At 48.3% G+C, this 27,807-nt stretch overlaps 1 protein-coding gene across 1 annotated transcript in view; it reads left to right on the top strand.

Annotated features, from left to right (window-relative positions):
• Positions 1-27,574, top strand: part of SHROOM4 (shroom family member 4) — a 191,942-nt gene extending 164,368 nt beyond the window's left edge. The window contains exons 6-11 of the mRNA XM_038747855.1: positions 6,236-6,916; positions 13,428-13,558; positions 14,265-14,550; positions 16,613-16,793; positions 23,291-23,560; positions 27,302-27,574. Of these exons, the coding sequence (XP_038603783.1) occupies positions 6,236-6,916; positions 13,428-13,558; positions 14,265-14,550; positions 16,613-16,793; positions 23,291-23,560; positions 27,302-27,571 (1,819 nt within the window). The 3' untranslated portion in view covers positions 27,572-27,574. The remainder of the gene's footprint in view (positions 1-6,235; positions 6,917-13,427; positions 13,559-14,264; positions 14,551-16,612; positions 16,794-23,290; positions 23,561-27,301) is intronic.
• The last annotated feature ends 233 nt before the right edge of the window (positions 27,575-27,807 follow it).

Raw genomic sequence — 27,807 nt, forward strand, 5'->3', positions numbered from 1 at the left:
CCAGAATGGTGACTTTCTGACTTGTGAACTTTTCAAAGCTTGCCCTTACATGCCAAATGAAAAATTGGCACCGATGCATGTAGATAACCCAAGCAAAGTTTTCTGCAAAGCATGTATACTTTAGTTCCTCATGGAACTAAGTTGACCTTCAGGATATGACACTCTCCCATCTTGTGCCCAGAACTATTGGAAAAGGGAGCTATATCAGGGGAGGACCAGGAAACGAGGCTTGAGACACCCAAGTACCAGGAAGAACCCGAGAAAATGCAAGTGTAGAGGTGAGAGGTGGAAATAAGGTTGAGGGAGAGAAGAGAGGATAAGAAATGACTGCTTTAAAGAGAACTGACTTTATTAGAGGTGGGGGTGGTCCAAATCGACCCCTCTTACACATCAGTGGAAGTTACAGGAAGGATGGGAAGGAGTGTAGCCTGGTGGTCAGAGCAGAGCATGAGAAGCAGCATGGCTCAGTGGAAAGAGCACGGGCTTTGGAGTCAGAGTTCATGGGTTCAAATCCCGGCTCTGCCAATTTTCAGCTGTGTGACTTTAGGCAAGTCACTTAACTTCTCTGTGCCTCAGTTACCTCATCTGTAAAATGGGGATGAAGACTGTGAGCCCCCCATGGGACAAACTGATCACCTTGTAACCTCCCCAGCGCTTAGAACAGTGCTTTGCACAAAGTAAGCGCTTAATAAATGCCATGATTATTATTATTATTATTAGTCTGGAAGCCAGGACCTGGGTGCTAATTCTGGCTCTGCCATTTTAAAAAAAGAAACTATTATTAAATGGTATTGGTTGAGCGCTTATTGTGTGTTAAACATTGGTCTAAGTGCTGGGGTAGATACCGGTTAATTGTGTGGGACGCTGTCTTTTGTCCCTCATGGGGCTCACAATGTCAGTAGGAGGAAGAACACAGAACTGAGATATAGAGAATTTAAGTGACTGGCCCAGGGTCACAGAGCAAGAAATTGACAAAGTCAGGATTAGAACCCAGGTCCTCTGATCTACTTGGCCATGCTGCTTCCCATCCTTGCTATAATTTCCTCTGATTTTTATGAGGTGTCAATCTGGACACCTGCCGTGGGAACTTGGGCAAGTCACTTAACTTCCCTGTGCCTCAGCTCCCTCATCTGCCAAATGGGGCTTCAATACTTCATCTCCCTCTGTCTTGGATTGTGAGCCCCAGGTGGGCTAGGGAGTGTGTCCTTCCTGATTACCTTATATCTACTAAGAGCTAAGTACAGTACTCGGCACATTGTAAGCACTGAACAAATAGCACAATTATTGCTACTCTTCTTAATGCCTGCTCGGCAGGATGGTAACTATCTTCTAAAACTGCAGCCGTGACAGGCTGTGCCAGTTTAGGAAATTCAGTTGGCAAGTGGGATTTTCTTCAAAAAGTAAGAAGAGCAGCAATGTTGTCAGAGAAATAGAGGAGAAAGAGAAAGGCATTTTGGCATTAAGGGCACCAAGTGTGCTGACCACTGAGGGGAAGAGAGTTCTCCTGTCTTAGGATCTTAGTTACTCCTTCCTTGTTTTAAGTCTTTGGGCCAAAGACCACAGTGTGAGAAGGATATTAATTCAGCTCTTAGAACAGTGCTTGGCACATAGTAAGCGTTTAACAAATGCCATTATTATTATTATTATTATTATTCATAATCAGCTGGTTTCTTTGAGGGCATGAAGTGAATGCTTGATAGAAAGGGAAGTACTCCGGGAGGAGCATTACCTCTCAGTTATTATTAATAATAACAATAATAATAATGATATTTGTAAATGCTTACTATGTTCTAAACACTGGGGTAGATACAAGATTATCGGGTTGGACACAGTCCCTGTCCCACATAGGGCTCCGAGTCCTAATCCCCATTTTATAGATGAGGCACAGAGAAGTTAAGTGATTTGACCAAGGTCACACAGCAGACAAGTGACAGTTCTGTGACCTAAATTGTGCCTGCACTGCTGCTAGGTACTGAGCCATGTGGCTTAGTGGGAAGGCCACCAGATGGGAGCCAGAAGATCTGGGTTTTAATCCCAAATCTGCCACTTACCTGATGTGTGACCTTGGGAAAATCATGTCACTTCTCTGGACCTCGGTTTCTCATCTTCAAAATAAGGATAAAATACCTGTTTTCTGTCTCCTTAAGGTGTGAGCCCCATGTGGGACAGGGACTGTGTTGATCTGATCGCATCATATCTATCCCGGTGTATAACGGCGCTTGGCACATAGTGCATAACAAATACCAATATTATTATTATCATTATTATTATCGGTCCCCTAGTGGAATGAAAAAATGGCAGCTCATCTCCAAACACCTGCCTTCCGGGGAGGATCAGACTTATTAACAATAGATGCCCCTTTGTGGCCCAGACATGTTTGTTGAAAGGAATTTTCTATTATAAAATCCCATTTGGGGCTCAGGTTTTCATTGGAAAAAACTAACAGCATCAAATGAGATTGGCCCAAGCAGAGAGAACCTGTAAGTTTGAAGCCATGAGCCTCTAGCCTCCTAGATTGTGAGCCCCTCAAGGGACAGGGGCCATGTCTACTTCTTTTTTTTATGGTAATTTGTTAAGTGCTTACTATGTGCCAGGCACAAAGCACTGGGATAGATATTTATTGTGTGCAAAGCACTGTACTAAGCACCTGGGAGAGTACAATACAGCAAACAGACACAATCCTGCCCACATGAGCCGAGAAGTTAAGTGACTTTCCTAAGCTCACACAGGCTGGTGATGCTACCTGGTTATGCTAAGCACTCAGTCCAGTGCTCTGCACACACCGCTTGATAAATACCACTGGCTGATCAATCAATCCGGTGACCTTGGACAAGTCACTTGACTTTTCTGGGCTTCAGTTTCCTCATCTGTAAAATGGGGATGAATGAGAGGGGAAGGTTCTCTGGGTTAAGATGCATGGTGACCTCTGGTTGCAGTGACCTCTGGCTAAACGGGGAAGCGCTGAATTCATTCATTCATTCATTCAATCATTTTTATTGAGCACTTACTGTTTGCAGAGCACTGTACTAAGCGCTTGGGAAGTACAAATCGGCAACATATAGAGACGGTCCCTATCCAACAACGGGCTCACAGTCTAGGAGGGGGAGACAGACAACAAAACAGAACAAGTAGACAGGTGTCAATACCATCAGAATAAATAGAATTTTATCTATATACATATCATTAATAAAATAGAGTAATAATGATAGTGATGGCATTTATTCATCATCAGTCGTATTTATTGAGCGCTTACTATGTGCAGAGCACTGTACTAAGCGCTTGGGAAGTACAAATTGGCAACATATAGAGACAGTCCCTACCCAACAGTGGGCTCACAGTCTAAAAGGGGGAGCACTTACTATGTGCAAAGCACTGTTCTAAGCACTGGGCAGGTTACAAGGTGATCAAGTTTTCCCACGGGGGGTTCACAGTCTCAATCCCCATTTTACAGATGAGGTCACTGAGGCACAGAGAATTAAGTGACTTGCCCAAAGTCACACAGCTGACAAGTGGCAGAGCTGGGATTTGAACCCAGAACCTCTGACTCCAAAGCCCGGGCTCTTTCCACTGAGCCACGCTGCTATGTAGAAGTATACACAAGTGCTGTGGTGAGGGGAAGGGGATACGGCAGAGGGAGGGAGTGGGGGCGATGGGGAGGAGGAGGAGGAGAGGAAAAGGGGGGCTCAGTGTGGGAAGGCCTCCTGGAGGAGGTGAGCTCTCAGTAGGGCTTTGAAGGGAGGAAGAGAGCTACCAGGCCAGGGAAAGGACGTGGGCAGGAGGTCAACGGTGGGGCAGGCGAGAACCGAGGCACGGTGAGGAGATTAGCATTAGAGGAGCGGAGGGTGTGGGCTGGGCTGGAGAAGGAGAGGAGGGAGGTGAGGTAGGAGGGGGCGAGGTGATGGACAGCTTTCAAGCTGAGAGTGAGGAGTTTTTGCTTCATGTGAATGTTGATAGGCAAATGGAGATTTTGGAGTCACAGGCTGCTTCCTCTCCTAGTGGGGGACAGAATTGAAGTGTCCACACTCTGGTCCCCCCTTCTTTCCACCCCCCCAGAGTCTCCTCCCCATCAGCTGCGGGCTGGCTCCATGGGAAACTCCCGTCTCGAGGGGCCAGTTTTCCCAGTACTGGTCAAAAGCACCGTTGACCCTGGCAAGAGCAGAATGGGCAGGCGATGGGACGTTGGGGAGCCATCTGTAGCAGAGGACAGGGACAGGAGTGGGTTTGTGCAAGGATCAGTGGGCCTGCGAGTCAGAAGTTCAGGGATTCTAATCCTGGCTCTACCGCTTGTCCTCTGTAGGGCCTCGGGCAAGTCACTTTACTTCTCTGTGCCTCCGTTACCTCATCTGTAAAATGGGGATTGGGACTGTGAGCCCCACTTGGGACTGTGACCAACCCAATTTGCTTTTATCCACCCTAGCGCTTAGTACAGTGCCTGGCACGTAGTGAGTGCTTGACAAATACCATAATTATCATTATTATTATTAAGTGGGGAGGTGTCAGCGAGGGGAAGCAAAAGAGGAGGAATGTGTTCACAAACCTGATTAGGTAAGACCAGACTAGCACCCACTTGGCTGGCGTCCACAAGGGAAAGCGCCGTCTTGGCTTCTACTCTGCCCACCCTCCCTGCTTCTTGGCAACTAAACTGAGTCCCACTTGGCGTAGGCCTTTCTCCCTGAGAGAGGTTTGGAGATACACACATAAGCACGCTGCACACAACACTTCTAGCTCCCCCAGACTGGCTGGAAATGGGGTACCTCTGGAATGTGGGCTCCAGTGCTTTGAACAGTGCCCTAATGCTTAAAACAGTGCTCTAGCACTTAGAACAGTGCTTGGCACATAGTAAGCACTTAAGAAATACCATCATTACCATGAGATGCAGTGTGGCTCAGTGGAAAGAGCACGGGCTTGGGAGTCAGAGGTCAGGGGTTCTAATCCCAGCTCCGCCACTTTTCAACTGTGTGACTTTGGTCAAATCACTTAACTTCTCTGTGCCTCAGTTCCCTCATATGTAAAATGGGGATTAAGACTGTGAGCCCCATGTGGGACCACCTTGATTACCTTGTATCCCCCCAGCACTTAGAATAGTTCTTGGCACATAGTAAGCGCTTAACTAATACTGACATTATTATTATTATTATTATTATTATTATTATGTGGGCTTTGATTAAACAATGGGACTTACCTCTCAGGGCTCCTTCCACTATAAATGACCTGCCTGAAGCAGTTCAGCCTAATAGAAAGAGCACAGGCCTAGGAGTCAGTAGACCTGGATTCTAATCTTGCCTCTGCCACTTACCTTCTTTGCATCCTTGGATGTCATTTCACGTCTCTGGGCTTCAGTCTCATAGTCTGTAAAATGGGGATGAATCAACCTCTGGGCGAAGGAGGTTTTCTGGGGTAAAGATGTGCAGTGACCTCCCATTGCAGTGACCTCTGGCTATGTGGGGAAGAGCTGAATGCCTGGGGTCACTAGGCCTCTCCCAGTGGGTGACAGAGTTGAAGTGTCTGCCTTCCAGTGCCCCCTCTCTCTGCCCCCCGGGGTCCCTTCCCCTTTGGCCACGGGCTGGCTCCGTGGGAAACTCCCATCTTGTGGGGCCAATTTGCCCAGTACTGGCCCTTGGGCAGCCCTCGGAGGGCCGAGACCTCTGTGAGATGGCGAAGGGAGACAGAGCCAGATGGGTTTGGCTTCGGGGTCTAACCCCGGGGACTTCCCCAACAGCAGGCTTAGCGTGATCTGATCCGAGTCCTGTTGGAGTGGGGGGGAGCCTGGGGGAGGGAGGGCCAGAGACCGTCCAGCTGGACTGAGTCCCACTAACAATATGTCTATTATTATTTTGAAAAAAATATCCCCAGTCTCCATGGAGACTATTGAATGCTTATTCTGTCTGATGACTTAATTGAGCCCCTGGAATTTCCGGCTACTGGGCAGGGGCAGGGGCAGGCGGGTGGTTCTGAGCGGGCCTGCCAATCACCCCCCGCAGGAAACCCCCTCTCCCTCAGCCTGCCAACTGCCCCTGCCCCCGGCCTGGTCAAGTGACCGGTTTAACTCTTCACAAACCGACGGCTCGGAGGCGGCTTTTGCAGATTGCAGCTCGCCCACCCCGGACGTCTTTGGCTGCGGGCGCGTGGACACCCATCCCGTTCAGCGGCCCGTGGATGGGGAGCACACAGGGAAGGGGTCACGGGACTCCTGGGATGTGTGTCTTCTCAACCCTTCCCCTCTGCCCTCTTCCAGCGAGTTGGCGCACTGGAACGTCGGCTGTTCGAGGGGAGGCCCTTTCCGCTCCTACTTTGAGAACGCCGAGCAGGAATGGGCCACGTGCTACCGGGCGGCCTCCTCCCTGGACCTGTCACGTGACTACGACCGGCCCGGCGGCCGGACCCCGGAAGGCGGCGGGCTGTGCGAGGAGGGCGGCCGTGGGGCCCCACCATCCCTCCCCCTCCGGGGCCGGGCCTTCTCCGAGAGCCAGCTCAGCTTGGAGGCCCCCGGCGCTCGAGGCAGGGAGCGGAGGGACCTCCTGGCCAAAGTGGATGAGAGCCGGCCGGATCCCCACCCCGGGGCGAGGAAGAGGGGGCCCCCGCCGCCCCGTCCGCCGCCCCCCAACTGGGAGAAGTTCCGCGGCCGTCGCCACCTCAGCGGTCACATCGGCGGCGGCCCGGAGCCGTCGAGGGCGCGGACACCGGAGGTGGCCCTGGAGAGACCCCACCCGGAGTCTCAGAGTCCGATGGCCGCTGCCAGGCAGCGGTCTCACAGCCTCCCGCTGGAGCAGCTCCCTGCGACCCAACCCCCGGAACACCCTCCCACCGGGAATGGGCTCCTGCCGGACCAGCCCGCCCCGCGGTACTACTATCACGGGGGCTTCCGGAGAGCCCCAGAGCGGCCCGGCCCGGAGCCACCCACCGTGGAGACCATCAGGCAAGTGTCCCCGCTGGCCACCGGCCCCCAGGGATGGTACCAATAATAATGATACTTGTTAAGCACCCACTGTGTGCCAGGCCCTGTTCTAAGCGCTGGGGTCGATGACGATAATAATAATAATAATAATGGTATTTATAAAGAGCTTACTGTGTGGCAGGCACTGTACTAAGCGTTGAAGTGGATGCAAGCAAATTGGGTTGGACACAATTACTGATCTATGCGGGGCTCAGAGTCTCAATCCCTTTTACAGATGAGGGAACTGAGGCCCAGAGAAGTGAAGTTGCTTGCCCAAGGTCCCATAGCAGACAAGTGGTGGAGCCGGGATTGGAATTCATAGCCTTTTGACTCCCGGGCCTATGCTCTACCTACTATGCCGTAATAGTATTTGTTAAGTGCTCACTACGTGCCGGGCACTGAACTAAGCACTCGGGTGAATACAAGCAATTTAGGCTGGACACAGTCCCTGTCCCACTTGGGGCTCACAGTCTCAGTCGCCATTTTAAAGATCAGGTACCTGAGACGAAATGAAGTGATTTGCCCAAGGTGATGATGATGATAGCATTTATTAAGCACTTACTATGTGCAAAGCACTGTTCTAAGCATTGCAGAGGTTACAAGGTGATCAGGTTGTCCCCCGGGGGGCTCACACTCTTAATCCCCATTTTACAGATGAGGTAACTGAGGCACAGAGCAGTTAAGTGACTTGCCCAAAGTCACACAGCTGACAATTGGTGGAGCTGGGATTTGAACCCATGACCTCTGACTTCGAAGCCCATGCTCTTTCCACTGAGCCACGCTGCTTCTCAGAGATGCTGCTAATGAGACCTGGTTGGATGCATGTGACTTACTTTTGCTGGCGGGTCATAGAATGGCATAACTCATTCGCTCCCACGGCTTCAACTATCACCTCTACGCTGCTGACACCCAAATCTACATCTCTTCCCCTGCTCTCTCTCCCTCCCCTCAGGCTCGTGTCTCCTCCTGCCTTCAAGACATCTCCATCTGGATGTCTGCCCGCCATCTAAAACTCAATATGTCCAAAACCGAACTCCTTATCTTCCCTCCGAAACCCTGCCCTCTCCCTGACTTTCCCATCGCTGTTGACGGCACTACCATCCAAAGTCACACAGCAGACTAGTGGCAGAGCCAGGGTTAGAATTCGTGACCGTCTCACTCCCAGACCCACGCTCTGTCCAGTATGCCATAAGGTTTCTCCAGTATCCCCCTGACTCCTGGCCACCGGAGACAGTGATAATAATAATGATAATAATAATGGTACTTGTTAAGCACTCACTATGTGTCACTCACTCACTCACTTGTTAAGCACTCACTGTTCTAAACACTGGGGTAGATATAAGTTAATCAGGTTGAACACAGTCCCTGTTCCAAATGGGGCTCACACCCTTAATCCCCATTTTACAGATGAGGGAACTGAGGCCCAGAGAAGTGAAGTGACTTGCCCAAAGTCACACAGCTGACGAGGGGCGGAGCCAGGATTAGAACCCAGGTCCTTCTGATTCAACTCAACAAAGACCTGTGGGGTTGGGGGTAGTGGGCAGGGCTCTTTCTGTCCCAAACTCTGCCTGTCCATCCTTGAGGAGCTGTGTGGCCTTAGCGGAAAGAGCTTGGGATTCAGAAGACTCCCAAGGGGTCTTCTGGGGTTCTCATCTTGGCTCGGCCTCTTGCCTGCCATGTGACTTTGGGCAAGCCGTTTCACTTCTCTGTGCCTCAGTTTCCTCATCTCTAAAGTGGGGATTCAATTCTTGCTCTCCCCCCATCATTTAGACTGGGAGCCCCATGTGGGACAGAGATTGTCCAACCTCATTAACCTGTATCTACCCCAATGCTAGAACAGTGCTTGACACAGAGTGAGCACTTAATAAAGGCCATAATTATTCATCCACCAACCAGTGGTATTTATTGAGCGCTTTCTCTGTGCAGAGCACTGTGCTAAGCGCTTGAGAAAGTACCACACAACAGAATTAGCAGACACCTTCCCTGCTCATAATGAGCTTACAATCTAGAGGGGGAGGTAGATGTTAATATAAATAAGTAATTTACAATATGTAATTGAAAGATACATGCATAAGCACTGTGAAGTTGAGGGTGGGGCAAATATCAAATGCCATCCAATTGCATAAATCCACAAGTCTCAGAGGGGACATCTGGATAAGAACCAGGGACCTCTTGAAAATTATTCGTATAATTATTAACTTCCCTCTTGGCTTCAAATTCCCAAACCCCAGGCGCCTGAGGTAAGTTTGCCTTCCTTCCTTCAAGAGAGGGGACCCACCCATCCTGGCTTGAAGACAAATACAGCTTGTAGCATTCTAGGGCCCGGGGCAAGTATTCAGATAAATATTTTCTTTCCAATATTTTACACTGGGGGAGTCTGAGTCTTGTTGCTATTTGATTTTCATCTATTTTATTGTTTCTTTTTATTGACTTAAGCTAGTCTCCATTGAATTGATCTTCAGTTCAGCCTCGCGTGGGCGGACAGGATTTGCTAGCAGAGGTCGGTCCTGTTAGGAATGAGTTCAAAGGACTTTTGTCTCCCGTGACTGAAGTGTTTTCACCCAAACCTCCCGATTCCTGTTCTTGCCCTTCAGCCGGCGGAGGGCCGCCTCTCCCCTCTCCTGATTGGGTTCTGCTTTTATCACTTTTCTCTCTCTCCCCAAGCATGAGGTGCTTTATTTAAAAAATAAAATTAAAAGACCTGGGATGCAAGTCAGCTTCCTCTCCGTTTTCCAGAGGAGGGGCCTGGGCCCAGAGGATTTGAGGGTACTGCCAATGGGTTGCACCCCGAGTCACTGGGCAGGGTCGGTTCCAGACGGTTTCTGTTAACCGGGGATGAAGAGGGAAAGTCACGTTGTGATCTTCCCTCCACACCCCTGGGCAACCATGAATGACCGTTGACCCTTTGGCTATGGCATTTGCCAGAACAAATCCATCATCAATCAGTGGTTTTTATTGAGCATGTGCTGTGTGCAGGATACTGTACTAAGAGAACAATGCAACAGAATTGGTAGATACATTGCCTACCCACAAAGAGCTTACGGTCTACAGGAAAGTGAAAAGTGAAAAGCCCAGTAGGCAAAGATACCCCCCTAAACCATTCATTCATTCATTCATTCAATCATATTTATTGAGCGCTTACTGTGTGCAGCGCACTGTACTAAGCGCTTGGGAAGTACAAGTTGGCAACATATAGAGACGGTCCCTACCCAACAGTGGGCTCACAGTCTAGAGAGGGGAGACAGAGAACAGAACAAAACATTTTAACAAAATAAAATAAATAGAATAAATATGTACCAATAAAATAAATAAATAAATAATAGAGTAATAAATACATGCAAACATATATAAACCAGCTATGATGCCGATTGTTTCAGGGCATGCCAACCCGTTGCCCATCCACCTCTGCATCAGACAAAAACTCCTCACCATTGGCTTTAAAGTAGTCCACCATCTTGCCCCCTCCTACCTCACTTCACTTCTCTCCTTCTACAACTCAGCCCGCACACTTCACTCGTCTGGTGCTAACCTTCTCACTGTGCCTCCATCTCACCTATCTTGCCGCTGACCCCTAGCCCACATCCTACCTCTGGCCTGGAATGCCCTCCATCCTCAAATCCGACAGACAACTACTCTCCCCATCCTTCAGAGCCTTGTTGAAGGCACATCTCCTCCAAGAATCCTTCCCTGATTAAGCCCTCTCTTCCTCGGCTCCCTCTCCCTCTGTGTCACCTATGCACTTGGATCTGTGACCTTTGGCTATTTGATATTTGGCCCATTTTCGGACCCACTGCATTTATGTACATATCTTAAATTACAAATTATGTATTCATATGAATGTCTCTCTCCCCTTCTAGACGGTAAGCTCATTATGGGCAGGAAACGTGTGTACCTGTTCTGCTGTACTGTACTCTCCCAAGCATTTAATACAGTGCTCTACACATAGTAAGCCCCCAATAAATATGACTGACTGAATGAATGAATTAGTACCCCATGCCTGGGTCAGCCAATAGCAAGCCTTCGGTAGCGGAGCCGGGGGCCGGTCCATTCTGGGTCTAACCTAGCTCCCAGATTGGAGGCCTCATCCTGGGAGGTCTCTCGATGTCCAAGATTTTCTTTTTTGTGGTATTCATTAAGTTCCTACCATCTGTCAAACACTTCTAAGCGCTGGGGTTGGTGTAAGTTAATTAGGTTGGACCCAGTCCCTGTCCCTCCCGGGGCTTAGAGTCATCCACCTGGGGCTAACCAGAGCTTCTAGAGATGCCACTCAATCAGTGGTATCGATTGAGTGCTTACTTTGGGCAGAGCACTGAACTAAGAGCTTGAGAAAGTACAGTGCAGTTGGTAGCCACTATCCCTGCCCTCAGGGATTTTGCAGCCTAACTGGGGAAATGACCATTAAAATAAATTACAGGTAAAGGAAGGTCCTATTAATCCTCCTGCTTAGAATGTGAGCCCCATGCGGGACAGAAATCGAGTCCAACCTAATTTACTCATGTGCTTACCCCAGCACTCACAACAGTGTTGTACACATAGTAAGCACTGAATACCATTTTTAAAAAAAGTCCCCTGAATCCCAGGCCTGTGTTCTTCCCACACAGCTCCGTTTCTTCCCAGAAGTGATCCTTAGCGGGGAGATGATATGGAGATGATATCTCACTCCTCTAAATGGACTCTTACGATTCCCCAGTTCAGTGTCCATGATCGCTGGGGAGGGTGAGATGAGAGTGTTCCTTCTCTCTGCCTCCGATCAACCTCCAACTCCTTCTCATCCGCTTCTGTGTCCTTGTCCAGACAGAAGAAAGCCAGTGTTCCTGGGTACCTCTTAACTAACTCTGCAGATAAAACAGAATGAGAAGGACATGGAAGGGAAAATATCAGTCTTAACACAGCCCAGTTTATGGGTGCAGGAGCCAACAGCAGTATTCTTGAACAATCTATGGGCTGGTTGGTTAAACAGTTGCTGAAATTTGAAGTGATTTAGTCACTCTTCAGTTGACTTCCGAGAAAGCCATGTCCTTTAGGAATTAGGAGTTGAGACTTTACCTCTCGCTGACTTGCTGGGTGGATCCTGACATAATTACTGGACTACTCCATAGCTCTGCTTTCTCCCACATATCCTGGAGACCATCTCTGTCCTGAGAGGGACAAGTAGCATGGCCTAGTGGAGAGAGTATGGCCTGAGAGTCAGAAGGATCTTAGTTCTAATGCTGGCTCTGCCAATTGCTTGCTGTGTGACCTTGGGCAAGTCAATTCACTTCTCTGTGCCTCAGCATCCTCAACTGTAAAATGGGAATACCTGTTCCCCCTCCTACTTGGCTGTGAATCCCATGTGGGACAGGGACTGTGTCTGACCTAATTAACCTGTACCTACCCCAATGCTTAGAACAGTCTTGGACATAGTAAGCGCTTAACAGATACCATAAAAAGATCAACTCGGAGTTTTGAAAAGGTCAAAATATGTGTCGTAACTAAAGCATAGAGAAGTGAAGTGACTTGCTCAAGGTCCCACAGCAGACAAGTGACAGAGCTGCAGTTAGAACCCAGGCCCATACTCTTTCCGCTAGACCCCGCTGTCAGGGAAGCAAGATGTGTTTCGATTAAAGGGAAACTAAACTGCAGCCTTCTTCTAACAGAGACATGCATTTCAGTTTTGAAAAAAATTACAGAAGCTATAAGTGCTTTGAAGCAGAACTCATAAACTTTTCCCAAACTGGTATTTGCACATGCCAGAGTGCTTGAGACAAGTGCTCTCTGGTCTCCTCCTTTAAGGCGTAAATTCACTCCTAGCCGGGGACCAGAAAGACGTGCCGTGCATGGTGCAAGGTGGTATGGGGACTGGGTGACTGCAGTTTGTTTGGTGCCTGGGGAATCGTAGTCTTTGTAACATCTGGATTAGGCCCAGCTGGAGAGAGGGCGTTAGTGGAACAGGATACTGTTGGTTTCTGGGGTTGTAACTTCAGTCAGAATGTAACCAGGTATCAGCTGGCCATTCTAACAGGGAGGAAGATGAAATGGAAACCAGACACCCCAAAACTTTACATCGATCCTTGATTTCAACGTCTTCTGCCCAGGAGTTGCCAGCGAGGAGCGAACCCGACATAGGAATTGGACCTTTGTTCTCTTCCCCCGGGCCCTGCTAGATGGCATACCCGAAAATAATCAGAGGCTGGGCAGCAAGGCAGAGGGGGGAACTAAGGGGATGTTTAATAATTGGGGCATTTGTTATGCTCTTATTTTGTGCCAAGCTCTGCAGTAGTTACAAGATAATCAGATGGGACACAGTCCCTGTCCCACAGGGGGCCCTGCTCTAAGTAGGAGGGAGAACAGTTGAATCCCCGTTTTATAGCTGAGGAAACAGAGGCACTGAGAAGCTAAAGACTTGCCCAGGGTCACACCACGGACAAGTGGTGGAGACTGGAATGGAGTGGTTAATCCCCAGGCTGAATCACTGAAAGTTAATGTCTCCTTTTTCTCCCTTCTCTTCCAAAAGGCCTGAAGCATTAGTCAAGGAAGAGCCAAGAGCGGAGGCCAGCTGGGCCCAGACCCTGCTCCCTCAGGAGGTTCAGTATCGCCCGCTCCACTGGAGCCCCGAGACGCAGCGACTCAGCCCCTCCAGCCTCCGTGAGTTCTCTGCCTATGGTTTGGTGCCGGGGCCCGGGACGATGTTGGGTCCTAGGATGAGAAGGAGGAGGGAGCAGGAGGTGATGGACAGGATGTGGAAGAGGAGGAGGCGGTGGAGGTTGGAGGAAGTGGAAGGGGTAGAGCAGAAGGGGGAAGAGGAAGTGGAGGTGGAAAATGAAGAGGAGGTGGAGGAGGAGAAGGAAGAAGAGGAGGTGGTGGAGAAGGAAGAAGAGGTGGTGGAGAAAGGTGGAGGAAGAGGAGGAGGAGGAAGAGGTAGTGGAGGTGGAAACTGAAGAGGAGGTGGTGGAGAAAGGTGGTGGACAAGGAAGAAGAGGAGCTGGTAGAGAAAGGTGGAGGGAGAGGAGGAGAAGGAAGAGGTAGTGGAGGTGGAAAATGAAGAGGAGGTGGAGGAGGAGAAGGAAGAAGAGGAGGTGGTGGAGAAAGGTGGAGAAGGAAGAAGACGAGGTGGTGGAGAAAGGTGGAGGAAGAGGAGGAGGAGGAAGAGGAGGAGGAGAAGGAAGAGGTAGTGGAGGTGGAAAATGAAGAGGAGGTGGAGGAGGAGATGGTGGAGAAAGGTGGAGGAGGAGAAGAAGAGGATGTGGTGGAGGAGGAGGAGGAAGAGGAGGTGGAGAAGGAGAAAGAGGAGTGGGGTTGTGTGTGTGGGTGTGTTTGTATGTGACCCCTCGCTTCCTCCCTCCTTGTGCAGCTCCCGAGGACAACGGTTCCAGCCAGGACAGCGCAGAGGTGGAGAGCTGCCTCCTGACCTTGGGCTGCCGATCCTCCCCAGCCCGCATGACCTCAGAGGAGCTGATGAGAGATGTGGTGGGCCGAGACCGGACGCTAGCGGGCGTCCTGAGCCCGGCTTCCGGCATGGTGACGGCCGCGGAGGTCATGGGTGACCTCTTCGCCCCGGGCGGCCAGCACAAGTGGAAAGGCCACTTTCAGCAGGACTGCCAGTTGGAGAGGAGGAGCGAAGAGGTGGCCCAGGAAAGGTAAGGAGCTGGGGCTGGGGGGAAGAGGGTCTGCTGGGGGCTCCCATCCTCCCCCAACCCGGCCCTCTGGATCCTCGAAGTAAGCTCCTTGAGGGCAGGAAATGTGTCCACTAATTCTGTTGTATTGTGCTCTCCCAAGCACGTAGTACAGTGCTCCACACGTAGTAAGGACTCAGGCAGTGTAGCCTTGTGGATAAAGCCCAGGCCTGGGAGCCCGAAGGACCTGGTTTCCAATGGTGGTTCCACCACCTGTCTGCTGTGTGATCTTGGGCAAGTCACTTCATTTCTCTGTGCCTCAGTTACCACATCTGTAAAATGAGGATTAAGAATGTCATCCCCATGTGGGACAGGGACAGCATCCAACCTGACTAATTTGTATCTACCCCAGCTCTTAGAACAGTGCTTGGCATATAATAAGCTTAACAAATACCACCACCATCATCATTATTATAGTTGTAATTGATTGCTTGATTGAAGGCTTGATTGAACTCTCTGTGGAGAATCTAGATGGGCAGGCATAGGGTACTTAAGCCGCTATTTCATCATGCTGTGTGGCCTTGGGCAAGTCACTTGACTTCCCTGTGCCTCAGTTACCTCATCTGTAAAATGGGGATTAATACTGTGAGCCCTCTGTGGGACAGGGACTGTATCCAACCTGATTTGCTTGTATCCATCCCAGTGCTTAGTACAGTGCCTAGCACATAGTAAGTACTTAAAAACCACAATAATTATGATTATTATTATTACTGTTTGTAAAGCATTGTTCTAAGCACTTGGGAGAGTACAGCATAACAGAGCTGGTAGACACATTCCCTGCCCCCAGTGAGCTTATAATAATAATAATAATAATAATAATAATAATAATGATGTCATTTATTAAGCACTTACTATGTGCAAAGCACTGTTCTAAGTGCTGGGGAGGTTACAAGGTGATCAGGTTGTCCCATGGGATTATCTAGATGGTCCCTGAACTCCAGTCCTTTTGGGGCTTGCGGGAAACCTGAATTACAGGGGGGTCATGCACCAGTGCTATAAGCCTCATTTGAGGCTCACCCCAACTTGGCTGGCTAAAGGGTTTTTCAAGATCTGGAGACATTAGAGAAGCAGCACGGCTTAGTGGAAAGTGCACAGGCCTAGGAAACAGAGGACCTGGGTTCTCATCCCGGCTCTTCCATTTACCTGCTATGTATCCTTGGGCAAGTCACTTTACCTCTCTATGCCTCAGTTTCCTCAATGTAAAATGGGGAATAAGCATCTGGTTCTCCTCCCCCTTAGACTCTGATCTCCATGTGGGAGAGGGTCAGTGTCAGACCTGATGATCTTGTGTCTACCCCAGTGCTTTGCACAGGGAAAGCACTTCGCAAACGGCTCAGTTATTATTGTGGAATTGCAGCTGTATGCCATGTTTTTTCAGATTCACTTCTAAATGCAAAATCTCTCAAACAGACAAAGAAAGGGCGGTTATGAAGATGAGATGATTCAACACAAGTTAAAAAAATCTCATCTTTATGGGCTTCTTGTTCTTTCCTTTTATGTGGCTTCTTGGCAGTGATCTAGTGTGTTTGTCAAAAAGTGTTTTCCAGTCCCTTTCATTAATGACTATAATATTAATAATAGTGATATAATAATTGTGGTATTATTACTATTACTATGTGCCAAGCACTGTACTAAGCATTGGGGTACATGAAAGATAATCAGGTCCCACAGGCTAAGTAGAAGGGAGAACACATATTAAATCCCCTTTTTACAGATGAGTCAACTGAGGTCTAGAGAAGTGAAGTGACTTACCCAAGGTCACCCCGCAGGTACGTGGTGGAGCTGGGATTAAAACTCAGGTGCCCCGACTCGCAGGCCCGTGCTCTTTTCACTACGCCATGCTGGTTCTCCTCTTTCCCTGCCTTCCCATAATGTCCCAGGAGGGAAAGCTGGGAGGTAAGAGGGGCGGCAGCCGAGGACCGGGGCAGGGCCAGAATTGGAATCCCTGGTCCTTGGATCCCAGGGGTGTTTTTGGGAAAGGGATGAGGAGTGGAAACATTCTAGGAATGTCTCTTGTGTTTCCCAGACAGGAGTTTCAGCCCATCTCACCTCCCCCGGGCGACTCTGGGAGCCCCACCTCATATTCTGCTTATTACAACACCTCGGCTGGGAAAGCGGAGTTGCTGATCAAGATGAAGGAGTTGCCCGAAGTGGCTGAAGCTTGTTCGGAAGAGGAGGAAGTTGACCATGAGCTGGCTCAAAAGAAGGTAGGGTTCTGAGGGTAGAGCACCATATTGAGCACTCGGGGGAGTGTGCCAGGAGCAGAACCCATGTTTCCCACCCTTGAGAAGCTTACAATCTAATGAGGGAGGTAAAATAATAATAATAATAATAATGGTATTTCTTAAGAGCTTACTGTGTGCCAGGCACTGTATTGAGTGCTGGGTGGATACAAGCAAATCGGGTTGGACACAGTCTCCTGTGCCACGTGAGGCTCATAATATTGGTACTTGTTAAGCACTTACTATGTGCCAAACACTGTTCTAAGTACTGGAGTAGATACAAGTTAATCAGTTTGGACGTAGTCCCTGTTCCACATGGGTCTCACAGGCTAAGAGGGAGTAGGATTTAATCCCCATTTTACAGATGAGGTAACTGAGGCCCAGAGAATGAAGTGACTTGCCCAAGGTCACACATTCATTCATTCATTCAGTCGTATTTATTGCGTACTGACTGTGTGCAGACCACTGTACTAAGCACTTGGGAAGTACAAGTCAGCAACATATAGAGACCCAACAATGGGCTCACAATCTAGAAGGGGGAGACAGACAACAAAACAAAACATATAGACTGTGAGCCCACTGTTGGGTAGGGACTGTCTCTATATGTTGCCAATTTGTACTTCCCAAGCGCTTAGTACAGTGCTCTGCACATAGTAAGCGCTCAATAAATACGGTTGATGATGATGATGATATAGACAAGTGTCAAAATCATCAGAATGAATAGAATTTGTTCTGACATCTGCAAGCAGGTGGCAGAGCCAAGATTAGAACCCATCTCTCCTGAGTCCCAGGCCTGTGCTCTTTCCACTAGGCAACACTGCTCTTCAAATTCACCCTTATGGCAAAGCTAGACACAGTTTATCTCTCTCAGGAAGTCAGTGACACAAAGGGAAGTGTTAATAGATTGGAGTAAAGAGCATGTGTCTCCCCCACTAGATTGTAAGCTGTTTCTGGGCAGGAAACATGAATGCTAATTCTGTTGTATTATACTATCCCAAGCACTTAGTACAGTGCTCTGCAGATAGTATTGTGCTCAGTAAATACCATTGATGATGGTGATGATGATGATGTGTGATGCCATGACATTTTAAGCACATTCAGTTCATTTTACGTGTTGCAAAATATGACAGCACCAGGTTTCTCAAAATCAGGAAAAATTTAAAGACTGCCCCTCTTGTTATCGCTAAACACTGAATTGAAGAAGCTGTAATCCCAAAACAGAATAACCGTATTTCTGGTGCTTAGAGTTAACAACAACAGTTTTCAAAGTTGGGTAGATGAAGAGAAGCGAAATTTATCACTTGTGGCAATTGCCCTGAAATATATCCAGCTGAGAACATCATCGTCATCAATGGCATTTATTGAGCGCTTACTATGTGCAGAACACTATATTAAATGCTTGGGAGAGTACAGTACAGCAGAACAGGTAGACACGTTTCCTGCCCATAATGAGCTTACCGTCTAGAAGGGGAGACATTAATACGAATACATAATTTGTAATTTAAGATATGTACATAAATGCAGTGGGTCTGAGAATGGGCCAAATATCAAATAGCCAAAGGTCACAGATCCAAGTGCATAGATGTCACAGAGGGAGAGGGAGCTGAGGAAGAGAGGGCTTAATCAGGGAAGGCTTCTTGGAGGAGATGTTACCATAATAAGCCTTTGAACACCCTCATCTTTTCCAGGTTAATGCATGACTCTTCCCACCTTCAAAAACCCTCCTAAAATCACATCTCTAAGAGCCCTTCCCTGACTAAGCCCTCATTTCCCCAACTCACTCTCCCCTCTGCACTTGGCTGTGTACCTCTTAAGGACTTCGACATTTATTTATTTTTATTTTTATAGAATTGATTAAGTGCTTTCTGGGTGTGGAGCACTGTACTAAATGTTTGGAAAGAATACACACCCTAGCCCCTTAGCTTTAATGTGTGTATCCTTATATTCTACTATTTCTCCTGTCTGTAATTTATTTTAATGTATGTCTCCTCCTGTAGACTGAAGCTCTCTTTGGGCAGGGGTCCTGTCTACCAACACTATTGTACTGTATTTTCCCAAGCACTTAGTGTAGTTCTCTGCATCATCATCAATGACATTTATTGAGCACTTACTGTGTGTAGAGCACCATACTAAGCGCTTGGGAGAGTACCGTACAAGAGTTAGCCTAACTTTTCCCTGCCCACAGTGAACTTACCGTCTAGAGGCGCACAGTAAACACTCAATAAATACCATTAATTGATTGGTTGATTAATTCACAGTCCAAGCGACTGTGTTTTGGACCAATACCTGGTAACCCATTTGTGCAAGAAGCCATTTATTCAGGGAGAAAGAATAACAGTTTCAGTAAGAATAGAAGGGAACTGATTTCACTTAACCACACGGCCCGTGAACCACCACAGGGGCAGAAGAATTGGGAAGACATCAAGTGCTTAGTACAGTGCTCTGCATTTCATTCATTCATTCAGTCATATTTGTTGCGTGCTTACTGTGTGTAGAGCACTGTACTTAGTGCTTGGAAAGTACAATTCAGTAACAAAGAGAGACAATTCCTGCCCCCAACGGGCTCGCAGTCTAGAAGGGGGGAGACCGACATCAAAACAAGTAAGCAGGCATCAATAGCATCAGTATAAATAAATAGAATTAGAGATACACATACACATCAGAACAAGTAAAGCAGGGATTAATATAAATAAATAGAATTATAGATATGTACATATGTACACAAGTGCTGTGGGGAGGCTTAGAGCAAGGGGGGCTTAGTCTGGGAAGGCCTCCTGGAGGAGGTCAGCCTTCAGTAGGGCTTTGAAGGGGGGAAGTGTGACTGGCGGATTTGAGGAGGGAGGGCATTCCAGGCCAGAGGTAGGACTTGGGCCGAAGGTCGAGTACTGTGTACTCTGCACACAGTAAGCGATCAATAAATACTATTGAGTGAATGAAACCGTGAGGGCTGATAAGCCTTTGGTATTTATTTGCAAGGCTTGAGTGTGGAAGAATGTCTTCTATAGGCTTCTCATCTCTCCCTTCTAATTACTGTTGTCGCTCTGCCTTCCCTCCCTACCGATCTTACCTCCTCCCTGTATCAACCCTTATGATTGCCTAAGTGGCAGAGGCGGGGTCGGGGTTGGAGGGCATCTGGGCAACGTTATCGTTCCGTTTTCTCGTAATGTTAGTTAGTTAGAAATTCTGGGATAATACTGCCCAGTATCGTTATGTCGTCTTGATTTGTAGGCTATTGACATCCAATGTGGATTATATCCAATTGTTTCTCCCTGTTCTAGATAGTTTCCACCCAGAGACTAAAGATGGCTTATAAAAAGAGTCCCTCAAATGTCAGACTAGAAAAAACACACGAGAGAAGCAGCATGGTTAGATGCTAAAGCGCAAGCCTGGGAATCAGAGGAGCTGGGTTCTAATGCCGGCCCTGCCACTTGTCTGCTTTGAGACCCTGGGCGAGTCACTTCACTTCTCTGTGCCTCCATTCCCTCATCTGCAAAATGGAGATTCAATACATTCTTTCTCCTATTTAGACTGGGAGCCTCATGTGAATCCTGTTGATTTTGTTTGTACCCCAGCGCTTAGTACAGTGCTTGGCCCATTGTAAGCACTTGACAGAAAACACAATTATTATTATGACTATGATGATAGCTGAGGAGAAAAGCTTTATCCTGGATTAGTTAATTCACAGACTTAGTCCATTAATCAGTCATATTTATTGAGTGCCTTCTCTGTGCAGGGCACTGTATTAGTCCTTGGGAGAGTACAGTGAAGTTAGGGCTATGACCTACCTCAAGAAAGTTGCAAACTAACAGGGGAGACAAATAGAAGAGGGGAGCTTGTATGTTTGAAGAGGGGATGCTTATATTTGGGGAGAGCCAGAGAAGCAGTTTCTCAATAACATTCAATGATATTTTGTAGCCTCCTAGCTCTGCGCTGCCTAACTCAGAGCCTGTAAGTCAGAAGCATGTGTATTTCCTTTGATTCACTCAATCATATTTATTGAGCACTTACTGTGTGCAGAGCACTGTACTAAGCGCTTGGGAAAGTACAGTACTACAATAAACAGTGACATTCCCTGCCCACAATGAGCTTACGTTCTAGAGGAGGGGAGACAGACATCAATACAAATAAATAAAATGACAGATTCATTCAATCGTATTTATTGAGCGCTTACTGTGCGCAGAGCACTGTACTAAGCTTTTGGGAAGTACAAGTTGGAGACATATAGAGATGGTCACAGGGCTCACAGATATGTACATAAGTGCTGGGAGGCTGGGAGGAGGAGGGAAGATAAAAGGAGCAAGTCAGGATGACACGGGAGGGAGTGGGAGATGAGGAAAAGTGGGGTTTAGTCTGGGAAGGGAGGCCTCTTGGAGGAGACATTCATTCAATCTTATTTATTAAGGACTTACTGTGTGCAGAGCACTGTACTAAGTGCTGGGGGAGCAGTTATTTCCTACGGGAGTGCTCCATGACTGGGTTTCTGGGATACCCATGGGAATGGAAACCAGGAGAACGGTCTTTTTTCATGCACTGACTCTAGATAGTAAGCTCGTTGTGAGCAGGGAATGTGTCTGTTATATTGTTATAATGTACTCTCCCAAGGGCTGAATACAGTGTTCTAAGCAGACTGTGAGCCTGTTGTTGGGTACGGATCGTTTCTGTTGCCGAATTGTACTTTGCAAGTGCTTAGTACAGTGCTCTGCACAGAGTAAGTGCTCAATTAATATGATCGAATGAATGAATAAGCGCTAAATAAATAGGATTGACTGACTGCCTGTGGGCTGGCAGCATGGTGGAGGAAACATCCCCCAGGGGCAGGGAAGCCTGGAGCAGCCCTGACTCTGTGTCTCCGAGCCAAGCTCTTGACTCTGGCGACTGACGACTTTTCCAAACTGTTGGGTTGTCCCCTGCCTCTCGATAGCCCCTTTTGTACGTGTCCAGGGGCAGGGCAGGGAGAGCCAGGAGCATCCCCAGAAGAACACTCTTCACTTCTGCTTCTCCTGGCCCTTTCCTTTCCAGCATCTATTCCCGTGGAGGCTTCAATGCCAAACCCTAAACTCAGCAATCAAAAGCGCAAGATGCTAAAATTAGCCCTTAGGTTCTTTAACTCCCTGTCCTTTATACTATTTTTTTTTAAATGAACCCCCTGTGGCTCTGTAGGAAGCCCAGACAGAAAAGACTCTCTGTTTTAGAGTTTGTGACAGCTTTGGCATATCACTACTGAAAACTCCCAGAGGGCACTACCGCTCTCCTCATGCCAAGACATCCGGCCTACCTTGGCACCCTCGAGGATGTTGGTGTGGGTAGGCACATTTAAGTTAACTAGCTCCCTTGCACTCGCATGTAGCAGGGCACAAAATAATAATAAAAATGGTATTTGTTAAGCTCTTACTGTGTGTCAAGCACTGTTGTAAGTGCTGGGGTCGATACAATAATAATAATAATGATGGTATTTGTTAAGTGCTTACTATGTGCAAAGCACTGTTCCAGGCACTGGGGGGTACAAGGTGATGAGGTTGTCCCACGTGGGGCTCCCTGGATTAATCCCCATTTTACAGATGAGGTAACTGAGGCACAGAGAAGTGAAGTGACTTTCCCGGGGTCACACAGCTGACAAGTGGCGGAGGCGGGATTCGAACCCTTGACCTCAGACTCCCAAGCCCGTGCTCTTTCCACTGATCAGGTTGGACACAGTCCCACGTAGGGCTCACAGTCTTTATCCCAATTCTACAGATGAGGTAACTGAGGCCTAGGGAATTGAAGTGACTTTCCCAAGGTCACACAGCAGAGCTGGGATTCGAACCCAGGTTATTCTTACTCCCAGGCTCGTGCTCTTTCCACCAGGCTATGCTGCTTCATCTTCAAAAATGAGCCCCTTCCTTCCTCTCCCCCTCGTCCCCCTCTCCATCCCCCCATCTTACCTCCTTCCCTTCCCCACAGCACCTGTATATATGTATATATGTTTGTAGACATTTTTTTACTCTATTTATTTATTTATTTATTTATTTTATTTGTCCATATCTATTCTATTTATTTTATTTTGTTAGTATGTTCGGTTTTGTTCTCTGTCTCCCCCTTTTCGACTGTGAGCCCACTGTTGGGTAGGGACTGTCTCTATATGTTGCCAATTTGGACTTCCCAAGCGCTTAGTACAGTGCTCTGCGCATAGTAAGCGCTCAATAAATACGATTGATGATGATCTTCCCTCGTTCCTTCCGCCTCAAGGGTAGGGGAAGAGGAGACCCCAGTCGGGGCTGAGGCGACGGTGCTGATCTGCTTCACTCTTGGACGTGCTCAGCAAGCACTGAGCCCCCTTTCCCTTTAAATCGTCATCATCGCCGTAGAGGAGAGCTTTTCCACCAAAGTTTCCCCAAGCAGGAAGCTCCCAGGGTTGCTCCAGGTTCCCCCGGCACTGGCATGAAAAACCCGGGAAATCCTGCCACTCTGTGATCCCGTCTCCTCGTTCACGACCACCCCTCCAGGTGCAGCTCATCGAGAGCATCGGCCGGAAGCTGTCCGTGCTCCAGGAGGCCCAGCGAGGCCTTCAGGAAGACATGGGCGCCAACGCCGCCCTGGGTGAGGAAGTGGAGGCGGCCCTCAAGACCGTGTGCAAGTCCAACGAGTTTGACAAGTTCCGCCTGTTCATCGGGGACCTGGACAAGGTGGTCAACCTGCTGCTTTCCCTGTCCGGGCGACTGGCCAGGGTGGAGAACGCCCTCAACGGCCTGGATCCCGAATCCGCGCAGGAGAAGGTACGGGATGGGACGCCGAGGTGCCGAGGTGGAGAGGGGAGGCGCGGGACAACCAGGGTTGCCCGTCTAGTGGGACCAAGACGGGCAGGCCTCGAGGAGTTCATTCATTCATTGTCGTATTTATTGAGCGCTTACTGTGTGCAGAGCGCTGTACTAAGCGCTTGGGAAGTACAAGTCCTCAACGTATAGAGGCGGTCCCTACTCAACAACGAGCTCACAGTCTAGAAGGGGGAAACGGACAAAACCAAACATGTAGGCAGGTGTCAAAACCATCAGAATAAATAGAATTATAGCTATATGCACGTCATTAATAAAATAGAGTAGTCACTATGTACAAGTAAAATAAATAGAGTAATAAATACGTACAGATATATACACGTGCTGTGGGGAGGGGAAGGAGGTAGGGCGGGAGGGGCGATGGGGAGGGGAGGAGGAGAGGAAAAAGGGGGCTCAGTCTGGAAAGGTCTCCTGGAGGAGGTGAGCTCTCAGTAGGACAATAATGATGGTATTGTTAAATGCTTACTATGTGCCAAGCACCGCTCCAAGCGCTGGAGTGGACCCAGGCAATCAGGCTGTTCCACGTGGGGCTCACAGTTTTAGTCCCCATTTTACAGACGAGGTAACAGGCACAGAGAAGTTGTTGTTGTTATTACTGTTATATAAAATAATTAGTAATAATAATAATAATAATGGCACTTATTAAGCACTAACTATGTGCAAAGCACTGTTCTACGTGCTGGGGAGGTGACAAGGTGATCAGGTTGTCCCACGGGGGGCTCACAGTCTTCATCCCTATTTTACAGATGAGGTAACTGAGGCACAGAGAAGTTGTCACACAGCTGACAATTGGTGGAGCCGGGACTTGAACCCATGACCTTTGACTCCAAAGCCAGTGTATTATTAATAATACTAATACTGATCATCATAATAATAAACAATAGTATTTAAGTGTTGACTGTGTGCCGAGCACCATACTAAGTGCTGGAGATAATCAGGTCTGATTCAATAGCGTGGCCTCGTGGAAAGAACACAGCCTTAGGGTGTCAGAAGATCTGCATTCTAATCCCAGCTCTTCCTCCTACCTGCTGTGTGTCCTTAGGGAAGCTACTTCACTTCTCTGTGCCTAAATTCCCTCTTCTGCAAAATGAAGATTTGTTACCTGTTTTCCCTCTTAATAATAATGATGGTATTTGTTAAGCGCTTACTATGTGCAAAGCACTGTTCTAAGCGCTGGGGAGGTTACAAGGTGATCAGGTTGTCCCACGGGGGGCTCACAGTTTTAATCCCCATTTTACAGATGAGGTAACTGAGGCCCAGAGAAGTTAAGTGACTTATCCAAAGTCACACCGCTGACAGTTGGCAGAGCCGGGATTTGAACCCAGGACCTCTGACTCCAAAGCCCTTGCTCTTTTCATTGAGCCACGCTGCTTCTCTACTAGACTGTGAGCCCCGAGTGGGACCTGATGATCTTGTACCTACTCCAGCACTTAGTACAGTGCTGGGCACATAGTGAATGCCTAAATACCACTATTATTATTGTTATTTAGTAGTAGTAATAGTATTAGTCTCTGTTCCTCATCAGGCTCACAGTCAAAGTAGGAGATCAAGTGTATTTAATTCCCATTTTACAGAGGAGGAAACTGAGCCACGGAGGAGTTAAGTGATTTTCCTAAAATCACCCAGCAGGCAAGTGGCAGAGCCAGGATTAGAACCCAGGTCCTCTGATTCCCAGGCCCGTGCTTGTTCCACTAGGCCATGCTGCTTCTCCAGCTCCTGGAGCTACCCTGGGTGAGCCAATATAGCAGGGTGAATTCCGTCTCTGGTGAGAGCCCGCTTTGGTACAAAAAACAGTTGAATGTGGAAGTGGAGCTTAAGGGGGAAGGCGGTCTTTGCCCCAGAACCAGGATCAGGAATTAGGGCGGTGCCAGGCTGGACTGGCACACTAGTAGTAGTGGTATTTATAAAGCCCTTATTGTGTGCAGAACACTGTATTAAGCTCTGGGAGAGTATACACGGTGGGAATTAGATATGGACTCTTCCCCCTTGGTGGGTACTCACAATATAAGGGTTTTTAGTGGGGAGAAAGGATTGGAGACACACATCGGGATTGATGAAACCTTAAAAGACAGTATTCATTCATTTGATCGTATTTATTGAGCACTTACCTTATGCAGAGCCTTGTAGTAAGCCCGTGAGAGAGTACAGTATAACAATAAACAGACCCATTCCCTGTCCACAGCGAGCAAAGCCACGGAGGATTCCGAGAGGGCGTGGGAGCAACTTCTATCCCTGACTCTTTGAGCACAGAGCACGTCAGGAGCGGGAACGCTCCGGGTCGGGAAAGGAGGTGGCAGTGGGGGTGTGACGTGGGGATGTTCCGCCTCAGGAAGGGCATTGGAGATGGAGTTGAACTGGGGAGGGCTGAGTTTCCACCACTTCTGCCCGCCCTCCAGCAGAGTTTGCTTTAAACTCAGCTTCTCTTAAACCTAAAACATCAGTGGATCAAAATGTAGAGGAAAGGGAAGCAGCGTGTTCTAGTGGAACATCACGGTACCTCGATGTCCTCTGTCTTGCCGGTGACCCCTCGTCCATGTCATCCCTCTGGCTTGGAACCCCCTCCCTCTTCATATCCAACACCCCACCTTCAAAGCCATCCTAAAATCATATCTCCTCCAAGAGACCTTCCCTGACTACGTCCACATTTCCCCTGCTCTCTCTCCCTTCTGCCTCACCTCTGCCCTTGGATCTCTACACTTTAGGTACTTAATATTCATCCCACCCTCAGCCCCATAACACTTATGTACATATAGATAATTTATTTTAATATCTGTCACCCCCTGTAGACTTAAGGTCCTTTGGGGCAGGGTTCATATCCACAGACTCCATTGTGTCGTATTCTCCCTGGCGCTTCATACAGTGCTCTGTACATAATAAGCACTCAATAAATACCACTGTTTGATTGATTGATTAAGGGCTTGGGGAGTCAGGGGACCTGTGTTCTAATCCCAGCTCCTCCTGGGTGACCTTGGGCAAATGACTTAACCTCTCTAGGCCTCGGTTATCTCATCTATAAAATGGGGATTCATTGTCTGGTCTTCCTCTCTCTTGGACTGTGAACGCCAGGTGGGACAGGGACTATGTCTTTTCTGATTGCATCTATCCCAGTGGTTAGCACAGTGCTGGGCACATAGTGCACACTTAACAAAAACCACTATCATTAATAATCATAAGATGAATCCAGTGTGAATCATTATTTATTAGGCACCTAATGTGGCTGAGCCCCAAACTGATCAGTCAATTGTATTTGAGCGCTTACTGTGTGCAGAGCACTGTAGTAAGTGCTTTGGAGAGGACAGTACAACAATAAACAGACACATTCCCTGCCCACAATGAGCTTACAGGCTTGCATCTAATGGCACTTAACTATTTATTTATAAATTATTTTCATATAATATATATTATATATTTGCATATATATTGTATATATACATTGTATATATTTGCACATATATGTATATTTGTAATTTTTTTGTATTGATGTTCATCTCCCCCTCTAGAATAAGTTTGTTGTGGGCAGGGGATGTGTCTGTTTATTGTGGTATTGTCCTCTCCCAAGCGCTTAGTGCAGTGCTCTGCACACAGTAAGCGCTCAATGAATACAATCACCTGACTGACCTAACACGGTACACGGAAACGAGGGAGAGCAGGGACCGGGCCCTGACCTCTGCCCTTGTCCCGCAGCTCACACTGATGGAGAAGAAGCGTCAGCTGACGGAGCAGTTGGAGGATGCCAAGGAGCTGAAAGAGCACGTGGATCGGCGAGAGAAGGCCGTGTTCGGCATGGTGTCCCGCTACCTGCTGCAGGGGCAGCTCCAGGACTATCAGCACTTTGTGAAGATGAAGTCGGCGCTCATCATCGAGCAGCGGGAGCTCGAGGAGAAGATCAAACTCGGGGAGGAGCAGCTCAAATGTCTCAGGGAGAGCCTCCTGTTGAACCCCAGAGAATACTGAAGGGCTCCCCGCGGAGACCCCCGCGGCCACGCAAGACCGGCAGGAGCAGCCCGACCCCGGGGTGGGAGGGGGGCCGGGGCACGATCCATCACCTCGAAAACAGAGGTGCCGGAGGGCCAAGCGAATTCGGGCCCGGGTCTCCTTCCTTCCCTTAAAACCCACGCTAATTCTGCACAATCTACTAAGTGCCTCCTTCCCTTCGCTAGAAACCCAAAGGAACCACGAGCACTGGGCCG

Source organism: Tachyglossus aculeatus, chromosome 6 (genome assembly GCF_015852505.1).
Source record: "Tachyglossus aculeatus isolate mTacAcu1 chromosome 6, mTacAcu1.pri, whole genome shotgun sequence".
Lineage (NCBI taxonomy): Eukaryota > Metazoa > Chordata > Mammalia > Monotremata > Tachyglossidae > Tachyglossus > Tachyglossus aculeatus.